The sequence below is a fragment of the Schistocerca gregaria genome, chromosome 5 (assembly GCF_023897955.1).
Source record: "Schistocerca gregaria isolate iqSchGreg1 chromosome 5, iqSchGreg1.2, whole genome shotgun sequence".
In the NCBI taxonomy this organism is placed as follows: domain Eukaryota; kingdom Metazoa; phylum Arthropoda; class Insecta; order Orthoptera; family Acrididae; genus Schistocerca; species Schistocerca gregaria.
The window spans coordinates 521943293-521959585 of record NC_064924.1 but is presented as its reverse complement, the minus strand read 5'-3'; the positions used below and the strand labels follow the sequence as shown (position 1 = coordinate 521959585).

Here is a 16293-nt window from a genome sequence, read left to right as displayed (position 1 = left end):
CAAAACACGACGATTACAATACAGTGTTCTTGTTTAATTTAAAAGGTAAATTTAGCATTAAAAAACTTCCAATCAAGTTACTCTCCATGGTTCACTTACTGTTCAATAGTGTCAAACGTAAAACCTTCATTATTGATTAAATAGCTAGTCTGACTAGTCTGACTTACACCACTGTGTTTCTCAGCCGTCCCTATGAAGCTGAATGAATAGGCGATATATGCATTTTGTATTTTTTATTGTGGTTTTAGTAACAGCAGATACACAGCAGTGGTTATTGCCGCAGTGAAGGAGGGCCGTGTTCACTGCTGGAGCGGAGAGGCGACAGGTGGAGAGACGCCGGCCGCGCCCGGAGTCCGCTAGGGCACCAGAGCGACCAGCAGCGCGAGGCAGGTGAAGCAGTAGGCGCAGAAGCAGCAGCGGTCCACCAGCGACGACAACTGCCGCCACACGGCCGAGCCGCGCGACTGCCGCCGCCCGCTGCTCTCCTCCTGCCGGCAGAGGGGGTCTCATTATCTTAAGATTGTTCATTACTGCTGACACATAAGGGTAGTCATCACTAAAAAGTCACAGTCCCACTACTGAAATCGTGGTGCTGTAACGACTTTCGACTGGTTCAGCAAAGCACTGGAGCATATACTGAGGTGACGAAAGTCAAGGGATAGCGATACCTCAAACACAGATGATGGTAGTGTCACGTTCGCAAGGTATGAAAGGACAGTGCATTGGCGGAGATATGACCTGTGGAAGACTTCCCGCGTCCTCTTATTCCTCAAACCCAACAAACCCCCTTCCGTCGCCTCTTCCTATCGTCCCATCTGCCTCATATCCATCTTCAGTAAGGTCTTCGAATCCATCCTCTCCCGCCGTATCCATCAGCACTTTAATCAACACCACCTCCTCCCCCTTACCCAGTGTGGCTTCCCAACCTCCTTCCAACTCCTTAACCTCCTTCACCTTCTCTCCCTCCAGCTTAACTTCCGTCGCTCCGCCATCTTTGTTTCCCTCGACCTCCAAAATGCCTCTGACCGTGTATGGCATCCTGGTCTCCTCTTTAAACTCCAAACCTACGCCCTGCCGATCAATTTTGTCCGTCTGGTCGCTTTCTTCCTCTCACGCCATCCTTCCTATGTCACCCTCCACAACAATAACTCCCGTATCTTTTATCCCACTGCTGGTGTTCCCCAGGGCTCTGTCCTCTCCCCTCTCCTTTATTTCCTGTATACAGCTGATATGCCCAAGCCACCCCCCACTGTCCACCTTCTCCTGTATGCTGATGACACCACCTTCCTGGCTCTCTATCCTACCCTTCAACAGTCCCAACACATCCTCCAAACCCACCTTGACCAGTTCACCACTTGGTGTAAGCAGTGTTTCCTTCGTCTCAACCCCTCCAAAACCCAGGCAATCATCATAGGCCGCACCACCCACTTCTTCTGTCTCCATGATTTCTACCTCACCCTTTATGGTCATTCTATCCAGCTCACCCCCACCCTGCGATACCTTTGGCTCACCCTCGACCGTCACCTCACCTGGACCCCTCACCTTCTGACCATCCAGCAGAAAGCCACCTCCTAACACTCCTGTCTGGCTGGACATGGGGACTGCATTCTTCCACCATCCTCCACATCTACAAATCCCTCATCTGTCCTATCCTCTGTTATGCCAGCGTTGCCTGGATATCCGCAACCCCTCCCCCCCCCCCCCCCAGCTTTTACAAGGCCCCCCAAATCCTCAAAAGCCATGCACTCTGCCTTGCCTTCCATATCCGCGCAAGCAAAAAATTTTTAATTTCGTATTTAAGAAAGTCATGCAGGAGAATTATACAAACATATCGACGTTTGACCATCGAGCAGACTCCCATATGGAGGGCACTGTAATAACCAGTGGTAGCTCGTGAGTATATACTTGGGTTGTTCACAAATTTTTGGATTCAGATAAACTGGAAAGTGTGAAATAGCATCTGCTGTAAAACAGTTATTGTTAGGAACAAATTGCTTCAAGATTCCGACTTTGTAGCTTCCTGAAGCGTGTATCCACATGTGGCATGACCCTTTCGTATTGGAGATGAGGCAGCTAATTTTTCGTCTAATTTTACCATCTGCACAATCAGAGAGGGTAAAATTTCTTCAAGTCACTCAATAATACTTTCCATGTTCTCTTCAAGTATGTTGTCTGTCTAGATGTTAAACACTCACCTTATAGCTGCTACTCGTGGTTGGCGCACAACTCTTTTATGACGCACTTGTTCTGTGTGATGACTTGCAGAAAAAAGCTGAAAAGTTGGACAAATTTGATTGAAGATGTCTTTCTTTCCTCTCCCATCGTCCCTTCTATGTGACTATCCACAATTCCAACTCCCGTACTTTCTATCCCTCTGCTATTGTGCCCCAAGGCTCTGTCCTTTCCCCTCTCCTCTCTCTCCTGTACACTGCTGATATGCCCAAACCTCCCCCGCTTGTTCATCCTCTCCAGTTTGCTGATGACACCGCCTTCCTAGCCCTTTATCCTACCCTTTAACGGTCCCAACGTATTCTCCAAACCCACATTGACCAATTCATCGCTTGGTGCAACCAGTGGTTCCTCTATATCAACCTGTCCAAGACCCAGGCGATCACCATAGGCTACACCACCTGCTCCTTCCATGATTTCTACCTCACCATTTATAGCCATCCTATCCACCTCACTCCTACCCTCAAATACCTTGGCCTCACCCTTGACCGCCACCTCACCTGGACTCCCCATCTCCTTACCATCCAAAACAAAGCTCACAACAGACTCTGCCTCCTAAAACTCCTGTCTGGCTGGACGTGGGGTCTGCATCCTTCCACACCTACAAATCCTTGCTCCCTCCCATTATGCCAGGGTAGCTTGGGTTTCCGCCTTTCCCCAGTTCTATAAAGCCCTCCAAATCCTCGAACGCCATGCACTCCAGCCCGACTTCTGCATCCTCCTTCCGCCCCCCACGCACATCCTCTATGACCTCATCCCCTTCCCCCACCTTCTCCTTTACCTTGAACACATCTGCACACTATATATTGTCCGCCGAATTGATCCCCCTCACCCTCTGGTGTCTCCCTTCCTCTCCACCCAAAACCCATTGCCGTGCCTTTACCACTCTGTCCCACCCTCTCTCCATCTCCACATCCTCCGCCTCCTTTCCCAACACAACTTCCACAGTCTACCCTTCCTGGATGATGAGCTTGGTCCTGACATCTACCTTTCCTACCAACTGTAACCCCCTCTTCCTGCATCCTCAGGGCTCCCTCCCCTCCCCCTCCCTTCTCCTGAGCGGCTTCCCCCTCCTACTTCTCATCCCTCCCTTGTGCTCCCTTTCAGTGTCTCTGCAATCCCGCCTGCCTTGTCTTCCCCCTTCATCTCCTGCCCCACCAGTCTCCTGCCTCTTAGTGTACCTACTGATGACCCTAGTCTCTTCATCCCGCCGCTTCCCCTGCTGTCCCTTGCTCTCCCCTCCTTTTCCATCCCCTCCAGCCTATTACTCGGCAGATCCCACCTGGCAGTTTTATTCTTCATTGTGTGTGCTGCAAGTGGGTTTTAAGTGTGTTGTTCTAGAGTGTTTTTAATACTGTGGTCGACTTTTAACGTGTGCATGTGCATTCAGTGTCTTCTTTGTGTTTTAAGAATCGCCAACTGTGTTTTTTTAAGTTAATGATGACATTTTTAATTGTTCCCCCATGAAAGTCTCCATGACAGAGTATTTTTAGCTCCATTATCTCCCCTTACTCTGTTTTTTGTTCCCTTTTTATCGCCTTATACATGCAACATTTTATTCTTGTCTTAGTTGTCATGCCACTCGTCTGAAGAGCGGCGTAATGTGCCGCTGACAGCCCTCCCCTGCCCATATGGAGCAGGGGAATGAAATTACAATAAAGGATAAAAAATTGCGTCTTGCACCAGGGAAGAATAGCGTTCTGTTATTCGGTTATTGCGTAGTGAAGGTGTGAAATCTATTGAAATTCATCGACGAATGAAAGTTCAGTACGATGATGCATGTTTGTCACAGCAGCAAGTCTACGAATGGGGTAGGAAGTTCGCAAATTTTGTGACTTCAATGGAAGATGCTCCTCATCCAGGTCAGGCACAACGAGTTGTGACTCCACAGAACACTGCAGCAGTTGAAGCCATGACATTGCAGCATGTTTACAGTTTAGTCATGGGTCAGCAAACCACATTGTGCATGATGTTCTCCAGTTTCACAAAGTGTCTGCAAGATGGGTGCTACGGCAGCTGACTCCTGAAATGAGAGAACTACGTGTTGATGCTTATGAAGAACTTCCTCGTCGCTTTGAACGAGAAGGTGATGGCTTATTTGCAAGAATCGTTACTGGGGACGAAACCTGGGTTCACTTCCACCAACCGGAAACGAAGAGAGCGAGCAAGGAATGGTGCCATTCGCCATCACCAAAACCAAAGAAGTTTCGAACAGAACCATCAGCAGGGAAGGTTATGCTCTCTTTTGGGACGCAGTGCATGAGTGGTTTTGCGGACTACCAAAAGAATTTTTTTCTAAAGGAATTTATGCACTTTGTAAGCTCTGGAAGAATTGCATTGAGCGTGGGGGAGATTATGTTGAAAAGTGATACAGCTTTGTACCACTTCTGCACAATAAATAATATTTAAAAAAATATTTAAGGTTTTCATTTGACTCACCCTCGCGAAGAACATTACTTAGAAAAGTCAGACAGCTCAGATTTTTAAGCGATTCAAGAAAGGTTCCTCTTCCATTTCGCTTAATAATCTTGACGCTAAATTCAGGTCCATACAGACGGGTACCGGCATCTTTCCCACATGCCGTCCGTGAATGGAATCAGAAACGAAGAACATGTTACCATAGCGACCGTCACGGAAATAGTCACCACAAGATCATCTCACCGTTTTGAATCAATGCCATTACTGGTAATTTCAGATGTTAGCAACAATTTCGTAAAAACATCAGACATCTCTGTTTTTGGTCTTGAATATAGTGGAGAACTTTCCAAAATAAAATTCTTGCCAGGTGCTACGAAATAAATAGAAATTAACGTTACAATAACTTTTGAAAAAAATTCCTTTACTTAACCTTTGGAAGAAAGAGAACCAGTGACATATTTGAACTGAAAATAGTATATGAACATTCTCAAAGTTTATAGATGCATGTGATACATATTTTATAAGGAAAACTAAATGGTGTCCGAGATGAAAAATAAAATACTGTAAGAAGTGTAAACTGTTCAGCATGGTAACGAAAATTGTCAGTGATGCATTTGCGTTCTCTTGGACGATTTCCAGCAACAAAGTTGTTAAGAATACTATGGAATTAATTTTGGTAAAATCTGAGCCATTATAATTACCGTGTAACATATGAATGCATTTTATTTATGGCAGAAACCGAACGCGACAGCGCGCATATACTAGTGTGCTGCCACCAGGATTTTATTTCCTACAGCACGCATTGATAGGACCGAAAATATCCCCTATCTCTCAAAAATTTATTTGCTGCTCATACTGACCCTTCGTCACTGCACCCATCGTCCAAATCGTCGATGTGCTCTGTACAAAAGTAAATGTAGCTACTTTCAGGCCAATATTTCCGCTGGCGTCGAGCAAGATAGATTTTTGCCTGTGCTTTTGTAAAAGCCAAGTTTTATCGAAATATACTAAAAGACTGTTGCACTCAGCAAGCAGTAACAGCATTTTACACTAAACGTCGTTCTTGATGCAAAGATGTCTCTGCAGACCACAAAAAAATTTTCTTCACCATTATACTTTCTGAATTAAAAAACAGGTGAGCGGGGAAGTCAAAGGACAGATGTCTCTGAGCCAGAAAACTTAAATTTTATCACGGAGATCACTATGTAATTTTATAGCCGTCCGGTACTCTCCTCTGTCGCAGTATAGATGTGCAGTTCTGTACACAAACTTTTTGTAAAAATCGTGAAATTGCGTAATTTCCATTTTCATTTATACTCCTTTCTTGATGAATGCTCGCATGTAGAGATTCTGCCGATGTTACTACACCGTTCATACGGATTACAGGGTGGTCCATTGATCGTGTCTGGGACAAATATCTCACGAAATAAGTGTCAAACGAAAAAAACTACAAAGAACGAAACTTCTTAGCTGAAGGGGGAAACCAGATGGCGCTATGGTTGGCCCGCTAGATGGCGCTGCCATAGGACGAACAGATATCAACTGCGATTCTTTTAAATAGAAACCCCCATTTTTATTACATTCGTGTTGTACGTAAAGGAATATGAATGTTTTAGTTGGACCACTTTTTTCGCTTTGTGATAGATGGCGCTGTAATAGTCACAAACATATGGCTCACAATTTTTAACGAACAGTTCGTAACAGGTAGCTTTTTTAAATTAAAATACAGAACGTAGGTACGTTTGAACATTTTATTTTGGTTTTTCCAATGTGATACATGTACGTTTGTGAACTTATCATTCCTGAGAACGCATGATTACCTGTAAATACTACATTAATGCAATAAATGCTCAAAATGATGTCCGTCAACCTCAATGCATTTGGCAATACGTGTAACGACATTCCTCTCAACAGCGAGTAGTTCGCCTTCATAATGTTGGCACATGAATTGACAATGCGCTGACGCATGTTGTCAGGCGTTGTCGGTGGATCACGTTAGCAAATGTCCTTCAACTTTTCCCACAGAAAGAAATCCGGGGCGTCAGATCCGGTGAACGTGCGGGCCATGATACGGTGCTTCGACGACCAATCCACCTGTCATGAAACATGCAATTCAATACCGCTTCAACCACACGCGAGCTACGTGCCGGATATCCATCATGTTGGAAGTACATCGCCATTCTGTCACGCAGTGAAACATCTTGTAGTAACATCGGTAGAACATTACGTAGGAAATCAGCATACATTGCACCATTTAAACTGCCATCGATAAAATGGGGACGAATTATCCTTCCTCCCATAATGCCGCACCATACATTAACCACCAAGGCCACTGATTTTCCACTTGTCGCAGCCATAGTGGATTCGCCGTTGCCCTATAGTGCATATTATGCCGATTTACGTTACCGCTGTTAGTGAATGACGCTTCGTCGCTAAATAGAACGCATCCATAAAATCTGTTATCGTCCCGTAATTTCTCTTGTGCTCAGTGGTAGAACTGTACACGACGTTCAGAGTCGTCGCCATGCAATTCCTGGTGCATAGAAATATGGTACGGGTGCAATCGATGTTGATGTAGCATTCTCAACACCGACGTTTTTGGGATTCCCGATTCTCGCGCAATTTGTGTGCTACTGATGTGCGTATTAGCCGCGACAGCAGCTAAAACACCTACTTGGGCATCATCATTTGTTGCAGGTCGTGGTTGACGTTTCACATGTAGCTGAACACTCCCTGTTTCCTTAAATAACGTAACTATCTGGCGAACTGTCCCGACACTTGGATGATGTCGTCCAGGCTACCGACCAGCATACATAGGACACGCCCGTTGCGCATTTCGATCACAGTAACTATTCATCAGCACGATATCGACCTTCTCCGCAATTGGTAAACCGTCTATTTTAACACGGGTAATGTATGACGAAGCAAATACCGTCCGCACCGGTGGAATGTTGTGTGATACAACGAACTTATACGTTTGTGACTATTACAGCGCTATCCATCACGAAGGGAAAAAGCGGTCCAACTAAAACAGTCATATTTCTTTATGTACCACACGAATATGTAATAAAAATGGGGGTTCCCATTTTTTTTAAAAGCAGTTGATACCTGTTTGACCTATGGAAGCGCCATCTGGTTTCCCCCTTCAAGCCAGACCAGTTTCGTTCTTTGTAGCTTTTTCGTTTGATGCTTATTTTGTGAGATATTTGGCCCGATTACTATCACTGGACCACCCTGTATAGTCGATTCGGAAATGCCACAAAATTTTGTTGTCATTTTATGAAATTGCGCAAAATTTGTGCTATTCCTCCCTTTTTCACTGTTGGCCAGATCAGTGAAAAGTGTCTAAAATACGTTCGATACGACAATTTTAGATTGTTTTCAAACGTCTTTTGGGCCTTTAAGCACACCTTCCAGAGTAGAACTACATGTGCAGCCTTGCTCATGCACTTCTCTCACTAACAAACAAACACCAATACACTGTTCCACGAAAGACTGAAACCGCACATCAACGCACGATATCGCACGGAAACAAGGAACATTCAGCTGGCCCTGACCTGTTGTTGCTGTTGTTGTGGTCTTCAGTCCTGAGACTAGTTTGATGCATCTCTCCGTGCTACTCTGTCCTGTGCAAACTTCTTCATCTCCCAGTACCTACTGCAAACTACATCCTTCTGAATCTGATTAGTTTATTCATTTCTTGGTCTCCCTCTACGATTTTTACCCTCCACGCAGCCCTCCAATACTAAATTGGTGATCCCTTGAAGCCTCAGAACATGTCCTACCAACCGATCCCTTCTTCTTATCAAGTTGCTCCACAAACTCCTCATCTCCCCAATTATATTCGATACCTCCTCATTAGTTATGTGATCTACCCATTTAATCTTCAGCATTCTTCTGTAGCACCACATTTCGAAAGCTTCTGTTCTCTCCTTGTCCAAACTGTTTGTCGTCCATGTTTCACTTCCATACATGGCTACATTTCATACAAGTACTTTCAGAAACGACTTCCTGACACTTAAATCTGTACTCAGTGTTAACAAATTTCTCTTCTTCTGAAACGCTTTCCTTGCCATTGCCAGTCTACATTTTATATCCTCTCTACTTCGACCATCATCAGTTATTTTGCTCCCCAAATAGCAAAACTCCTTTACTACTTTAAGTGTCTCATTTCCTAATCTAATTCCCTCAGCATCACCGGACTTAATTCGACTACATTCCATTATCCTCGTTTTGCTTTTGTTGATGTTCCTCCTTTAAAGATACTGTTCATTCCGTTCAACTGCTCTTCCAACTCCTTTGCTGTCTCTGACAGAATAACAATGTCATCGGTGAACCTCAAAGTTTTTATTTCTTCTCCATGGATTTTAATTCATACTGCGTATTTTTCTTTTGTTTCCTTTAGCTGCTTGCTAAATATACAGATTGAATATCATCGGGGAGAGGCTACAACCCTGTCTCACACCCTTCCCAACCACTGCTTCCCTTTCATGTCCCTCGACTCCTATAACTGCCATCTGGTTTCTGTACCTAAGTCACTTTTAACAGAGTGTTTATGGCAACAAACCTATCAGGCAGGCGAATTACAGTGCTTATCACCGGCGAACTGCAGAGAGGGGGTGTGACCTAGAAGTAAAATTCCGTGACGTCCACACCATTGCCTTGGGATCTTTCGCGTGGTTAATAATCATTTCCTTCACTTTCACATGTAGCGGCCTGCACGTACCCGAGGCTGCGCCATCAGAGAAAGTCCATAGGGCCAGGTGGGCACCTGGTCGAGCAGCGCCGCCACGCAGCTGGGAGCCTCCACCTCCGACTGGATGAGGGCGCGCATCACCACGGCCAGCACCAGCGCCACGCAGGCCATCACCAGCGAGTCCCGGTACAGCAGCACTGCCACAGTCAACACAAACACTATATACACCTACTGACCAAACACACCAATCACTATACGTTTCCTAGGGTACTATACACTCAGGTGACAAAAGTCATAGAATACCTCCTAATATCGTATCCGACCTATTTTGCCCGGTGTAATGCACCAACTCGACGCGGCATGGACTCAAAAAGTCTTGGGAAGTTCCCTGCACAAATAGTGAGTCATGCTGCCTCTACAGTGGTCCATACTTGCGGGAATCCTTCACCAGGGAAGACGAATGGAATATTCTAGAATTTGAAACACGAACAGCTGCTAGCATGAGTTTCTTAGAAGTAGATACCTTAGGGGTTGCGAAGCAACTCAAATCGCTTGATACGGGAAAGTCTTCAGGTCCAGATTGTATACCGATTAGGTTCCTTTCAGATTACGCTGATACAATAGCTCCCTACTTAGCAATCATATACAACCGCTCGCTCACCGATAGATCTGTACCTGCAGATTGCAAAATTGCGCAGGTCGCACCAGTGTTTAAGAAGGGTAGTAGGAGTAATCCATCGAACTACAAACCTATATCATTGGCGCCGGTTTGCAGTAGGGTTTTGGAGCATATACTGTATTCCAACATTATGAATCACCTCGAAGGGAACGATCTATTGATAAGCAATCAGCATGGTTTCAGAAAACATCGTTCTTGTGCAACGCAACTATCTCTTTATTCGCACGAAGTAACGGCCGCTATCGACAGGGGATCTCAAGTTGATTCCGTATTTCTAGATTTCCGGAAAGCTTTTGACACCGTTCCTCACAAGCGACTTCTAATCAAGCTGCAGGCCTATGGGGTATCGTCTCAGTTGTGCGACTGGATTAGTGATTTCCTGTCAGGAAGGTCGCAGTTCGTAGTAATAGACGGCAAATCATCGAGTAAAACTGAAGTGATATCAGGTGTTCCCCAGGGAAGCGTCCTGGGACCTCTGCTGTTCCTGATCTATATCAATGACCTGGGTGACAATTTGAGCAGTTTTCTTAGGTTGTTCGCAGTTGATGTTGTAATTTACCGTCTAGTAAGGTCATCCGAAGACCAGTATCAGTTGCAAAACGATTTAGAAAAGATTGCTGTATGGTGTGTCAGGTGGCAGTTGACGCTAAATAACGAAAAGTGTGAGGTGATCCACATGAGTTCCAAAAGAAATCCGTTGGAATTCGATTACTCGATAAACAGTACAATTCTCAAGGCTGACAATTCAACTAAGTACCTGGGTGTAAAAATTACGAACAACATCGGTTGGAAAGACCACATAAACAATATTGTGGGGAAGGCGAGCGAAAGGTTGCGTTTCATTGGCAGGACACTTAGAAGATGCAACAAGTCCACTAAAGAGACAGCTTACACTACACTCGTTCGTCCTCTGTTAGAATATTGCTGCATGGTGTGCGATCCTTACCAGTCGGGATTGACGGAGGACATCGAAAGGATGCAAAAAAGGGCAGCTCGTTTTGTATTATCACATAATAGTGGAGAGAGTGTGGCAAATATGATACGCGAGTTGGGATGGAAGTCGTTAAAGCAAAGACGTTTTTCGTCGCGGCGAGATCTATTTACGAAATTTCAGTCACCAACTTTCTCTTCCGAATGCGAAAATATTTAGTTGATCCCAACTTACATAGGAAGGAATGATCATCAAAATAAAATAAGAGAAATCAGAGCTCGAAAAGAAAGGTATAGGTGTTCGTTTTTCCCGCGCGCTGTTCGGGAGTGGAATGGCAGGGAGATAGTATGATTGTGGTTCGATGAACCCTCTGCCAAGCACTTAAATGTGAATTGCAGAGTAATCATGTAGATGTAGAAGTGTTGCCGGTGTAGGATTTCATGTACTACCCAACGTCTCGGTTATGTACCATAAACATTCGATGGTATTTCTGTCGGGCGATGTGGGTGGCCTAATTGTCCGCTCGAACAGTCCAGAATATTCTTCAAACCAATCGCGAACAATGTGGCCCGGCGAAATAGCGCATTGTCATCAATAAAAATTCCATCGCCGTTTACTGCAAATAGTATCCAAGTAGCCGAACATTACCACTTCCAGTCCTCCGTAGGACCGGAGGACCCAGTCCAGATACATCCCAGACCATTATGGGTCCACCGTCAGCGTGCACAGTGCCTTGTTGACAACTAGGGTCCGTGGCTTCGTGGGGTCTGCGCCGCACTCGAACGCCCTGACGTGCCTTACCTTTTTCACATTAGTGTCTCTCGAACGCTGTAGTTTTCCTTCCTTAACAGTGTTACGCATAAGCTCTTTGCACTTCGTTAAAACGTACCCGAGTTAATACGAAGGGAATGTTAACTATTATAACTCGATTAACTCAATGGAGAAACACAGTAAATGTGCTCCACTTGGTGATTCTTTCTAACATTGCTTAGTCGTAGAAACAGATAATACAGATGATTCTCAGGTCTTAAAGAAAGAACTACGATTGTCTGACGATATAATGTATTAGGTCATTGAAGGAAGCTATGTTGAAGATACGGCTTTGCTGCAGTTGATTCACCGGTTTCCGTGAGATCACCGAAGTTAAGCGCTCTCTGTCGTGGTCGGCGCTTGGATGGGTGAACATCCAGGCCGCCATGTGCTGTTGCCATTTTTCGAGGCGCACTCAGCCTCGTGATGCCAATTGGGGAGCTACTCGACGGAATAGTAGCGGCTTCGGTCAAGAATACCATCATAACAACCGGGAGAGCGGTGTGCTGACCCCACGCGCCTCCTGTGCGCATTCTCCACTGAGGATGACAGGGTGGTCGGATGGTACCGGTAGGCCACTCGTGGCCAGAAGACGGAGTGCTTATGTTGAAAATACCGATGGTTACTAAGGTGTGCCCCTTTATTTTGCTATCAGTTGCTGTCATCCTCAGCCACAGCCGCTTCATTAAATCCGTCTGCATAAACAATGAAACAAGTAATTATTCATCTTCACAGCTGTCTATGTTTTCAACATTGCCTTTAAATATTTGATATATGTGGAGCATCACGTATTGAAAATATATGAGGGACGTTATCATTTAAATCAAAAAGTGTTTGCGAAAGTCGATTCGCAATAGAAGGATGTGCCCACGTGTGAACTTACAGTGGTTGGTGAATGGATGTCTACACTGAAACAGCACATCTAAAAAGCATTGTTTATTGTTTTGAGTTGAAACTGGTCAAGAGCAACCACCTAAAAACTCTACTTATCACACATACTTTCCATTACAGATGCACAGATGCAAATTGTCAATTTTCATCGATTAACGGCGTACTCTTTACTCCTCGAAAGACTAATCAGTTTTCGAAACACTCCTATCTAACATGATATTTGGTAACACGAAAATATTAACCTTTTCATATGTTCCATTTTCCAAATTTTTTAGATGTGAATGATTGTGATATTGTCACTATTGTAACCAAAAAAGGCGAAGATTTTCCTCTACTATTTGTTAAACTAGCTAAGTGTCAGTGTTCGTTTCATTCCCAATTTTCGAGTCGTAGATAAAGCGAAATACGTATATCAAAGATCCAAAGCTCCCGCACTCCCGAACAAAGAAGTCCTGAATACTGCATAGATGTTGTCGGACTGTCACCAGAAGAAAAATAGAATTAACTGCCATTAGCTTTGTTGTTGTTGTTGTTGTTGTTGTTGTTGTTGTGGTCTTCAGTCCTGAGACTGGTTTGATGTAGCTCTCCATGCTACTCTATCATGTGCAAGCTTCTTCATCTCCCAGTACCTACTGCAACCTACATCCTTCTGAATCTGAATCTGCTTAGTGTATTCATCTGTTGGTCACCCTCTACGGTTTTTACCCTCCACACTGCCCTCCAGTACCAAATTGGTGATCCCTTGATGCCTCAGAACATGTCCTACCAACCGATCCCTTCTTCTAGTCAAGTTGTGCCATAAACTTCTCTTCTCCCCAGTTCTGTTCAATACCTCATCATTAGTTATGTGATCTACCCATCTAATATTCAGCATTCTTCTGTAGCACCACATTTCGAAAGCTTCTAATCTCTTCTTGTCCAAACTATTTGTCGTCCATGTTTCACTTCCATACAGGGCTACACTCCATACAAATACTTTCAGAAAAGGCTTCCTGACACTTGAATCTATACTCGATGTTAACAAACTTCTCTTCTTCAGAAACGCTTTCCTTGCCATTGCCAGTCTACATTTTATATCCTCTGTACTTCAACCATCATCAGTTATTTTGCTCCCCAAATAGCAAAACTCCTCTACTACTTTAAGTGTCTCATCATCCGACTTAATTCGACTACATTCCATTAGCTTCACCGACACAAATACCAATGTGCACTACAGTAGACATCGCGAAACCAGTGCACAGACGAGGCCGTTGAATTACGAGCACTTGCATTCAATATGCAGTCCCTTGGCAGCCGTGGCAGAATTAATGTAGAATGCCACTGGAAGGGTGAGGTTAGAGGTAGCAATACAGGGTGTTACAAAAAGGTACGGCCAAACTTTCAGGAAACATGCCTCACACACAAATAAAGAAAAGATGATATGTGGACATGTGTCCGGAAACGCTTAATTTCCATGTTAGAGCTCCTTTTAGTTTCTTCCACCTACGCTCAATGAAGCACGTTATCGTGATTTAAATACAGGATACTCTATCTGTGCTGCTAGCACTTGTGCCTTTACAAGTACGACAAAACATGTGGTTCATGCACGATGGAGCTCCTGCACATTTCAGTCGAAGTGTTCGTACGCTTCTCAACAACAGATTCGGTGACCGATGGATTGGTAGAGTCGGACCAATTCCATGGCCTCCACGCTTTCCTGACCTCCACCCCCTTGACTTTCGTTTATGGGAGCATTTGAAAGCTCTTGTCTACCCAACCCCGGTACTGACTCTTCGTGCTCGTATTGTGGACGGCTGTGATACAATACGCCATTCTCCAGGGCTGCATCAGCGCATCAGGTATTCCAAGCGACGGAGGGTGGATGCATGTATCTTCGCTAACGGAGGACGTTTTGAGCATTTCCTGTAACAAAGTGTCTGAAGTCACGCTGGTACGTTCTGTTGTGAAGTGTTTCCATTCCATGGTTAATGTGATTTGAAGAGAAGTAATAAAATGAGCTCTAACATGGAAAGTAAGCGTTTCCGAACACATGTCCACATAACATATTTTCTTTCTTTGTGTGTGAGGAATGTTTCTTGAAAGTTTGGCCGTACCTTTTTGTAACACCCTGTATATGCGTTGCAACAAGCTTCCTGAAAAGACACTACACAGCTTGTTTCGTTCTCTTGAAGGGGAATGCTCAGAGAATTATCGGGAAAGCTAGCGTAAGAGGGCGCAGAAGCGCAGCTCGTTTCGCTCCATAACGTTTTTCCAAGAGTCAGTGATAGCCAGTTCTCGATTGCGTGCTGGAAGTTTTTTTCTGGAGATGAGGCGTTTATCTACACTCTAGAGCTTGAACAGCAACAATGTGCTCCATTTCTGCGTATGACGAAGCATTGTCAAGCCATGTGTATTTTTTTTTTTTTGAGCTATTAACTCGAATCCAGAAACCACGTTAAGTTAAACATATAGTGAAACTATGGGATAGCGGATACGCTTTGGTGTAAAACACTTTTGTCTATTAGCTTTCACTAACTAGTTTCAGCAACAATATCGTCATCATCAGTGTTTTTTTGTATTCTAAAACCTGCCAAATTAGCATTGTTATAAACATCAGATCTTACTAATTGAAATCGAGACTCATCTGACCAGGCCAAGATTTCCCATTCGTCAAAGCTCCAACCGATGTGGTCACGAACCCAGGTGAGGCGCGGCAGTAGATTTCGTGATGTTAACAAAGGCATTCGCGACGGTCGTCTGCTTCCATAGCCTATTAACGACATATTTCGCCTCATTGTCCTAAAGGATGAGATCTTCGTACGTCCGATATTGATTTTTGCGTTTATTTCATGCAGTGTTGCTTGTCTGTTAGCACTTGCAGCTCTACGCAAACGCTGCTGCTCTCGATCGTTAAGTAAAGGCCGTCGGCCTCTGCATGGTCCGTGGTCAGAGGTAATCCTCGAAACTTGGTATACTGGACACACTCTTGACACTATGGATCTCGTAATATTGAATTCACTAACGGTTTCCGAAGTGCAGCGCCCCACACGTCTAGCTCCAATTACCGTTCCGCGTTCACAGTATGTCGTGCGGCCATAATTATGTCAGAAAACTTTTCAAATGAACTACCTGAGTACAAACGACAGCTCCACCAACGCACTCCCCTTTTATATCTTGTGTACGCGATACAGTTATGACCGCCTTCTGAATATGTGAATATCGCTACCCCGTGATTTTTGTCATCTCAGTGAATGAGAGCACACATCACAGCACAATAGTAGCCATACTAGTAGGTCAGCAGTCAATTAACGGGCACGTACTGAAAACTTTGTAGACTAACAAACTAATGCAATGAATCAGTTAAACAAACAGCTACGTTTCTATTAGTGTTCTGTACAGGGGCACGCATAGACAAGGTCAATACCAGTATCACGAATGCTATCATCAGCAATTCACGGTGCAACAATTCTGCAACCCCAGAGATGCATCTACCATTTAAACCACTGGTTCCCAATGAAATCCGTTCTGTCCACCCATAAGAACTGAAGACTGAAGTCTAATGATGCTCCCATTGGGTAGACTGTGCTGTCAGCGAAGCAACATCGGCTAACAGAATGGCAGTACGCAATTTTTTTCGTTATATTCAGTTAAATACATGTA

At 44.4% G+C, this 16293-nt stretch overlaps 1 protein-coding gene across 1 annotated transcript in view; it reads right to left on the bottom strand.

The window, feature by feature from the left end:
* Positions 1-218: 218 nt before the first annotated feature.
* LOC126272331 (5-hydroxytryptamine receptor 3A-like) overlaps positions 219-16293 on the bottom strand; it is a 116688-nt gene continuing 100613 nt past the window's right edge. Inside the window, exons 8-9 of the mRNA XM_049975112.1 lie at positions 9374-9540; positions 219-488 (exon numbers count right to left, since the gene is read on the bottom strand). Coding sequence (XP_049831069.1) covers positions 357-488; positions 9374-9540 — 299 coding nt within the window. The 3' untranslated portion in view covers positions 219-356. The remainder of the gene's footprint in view (positions 489-9373; positions 9541-16293) is intronic.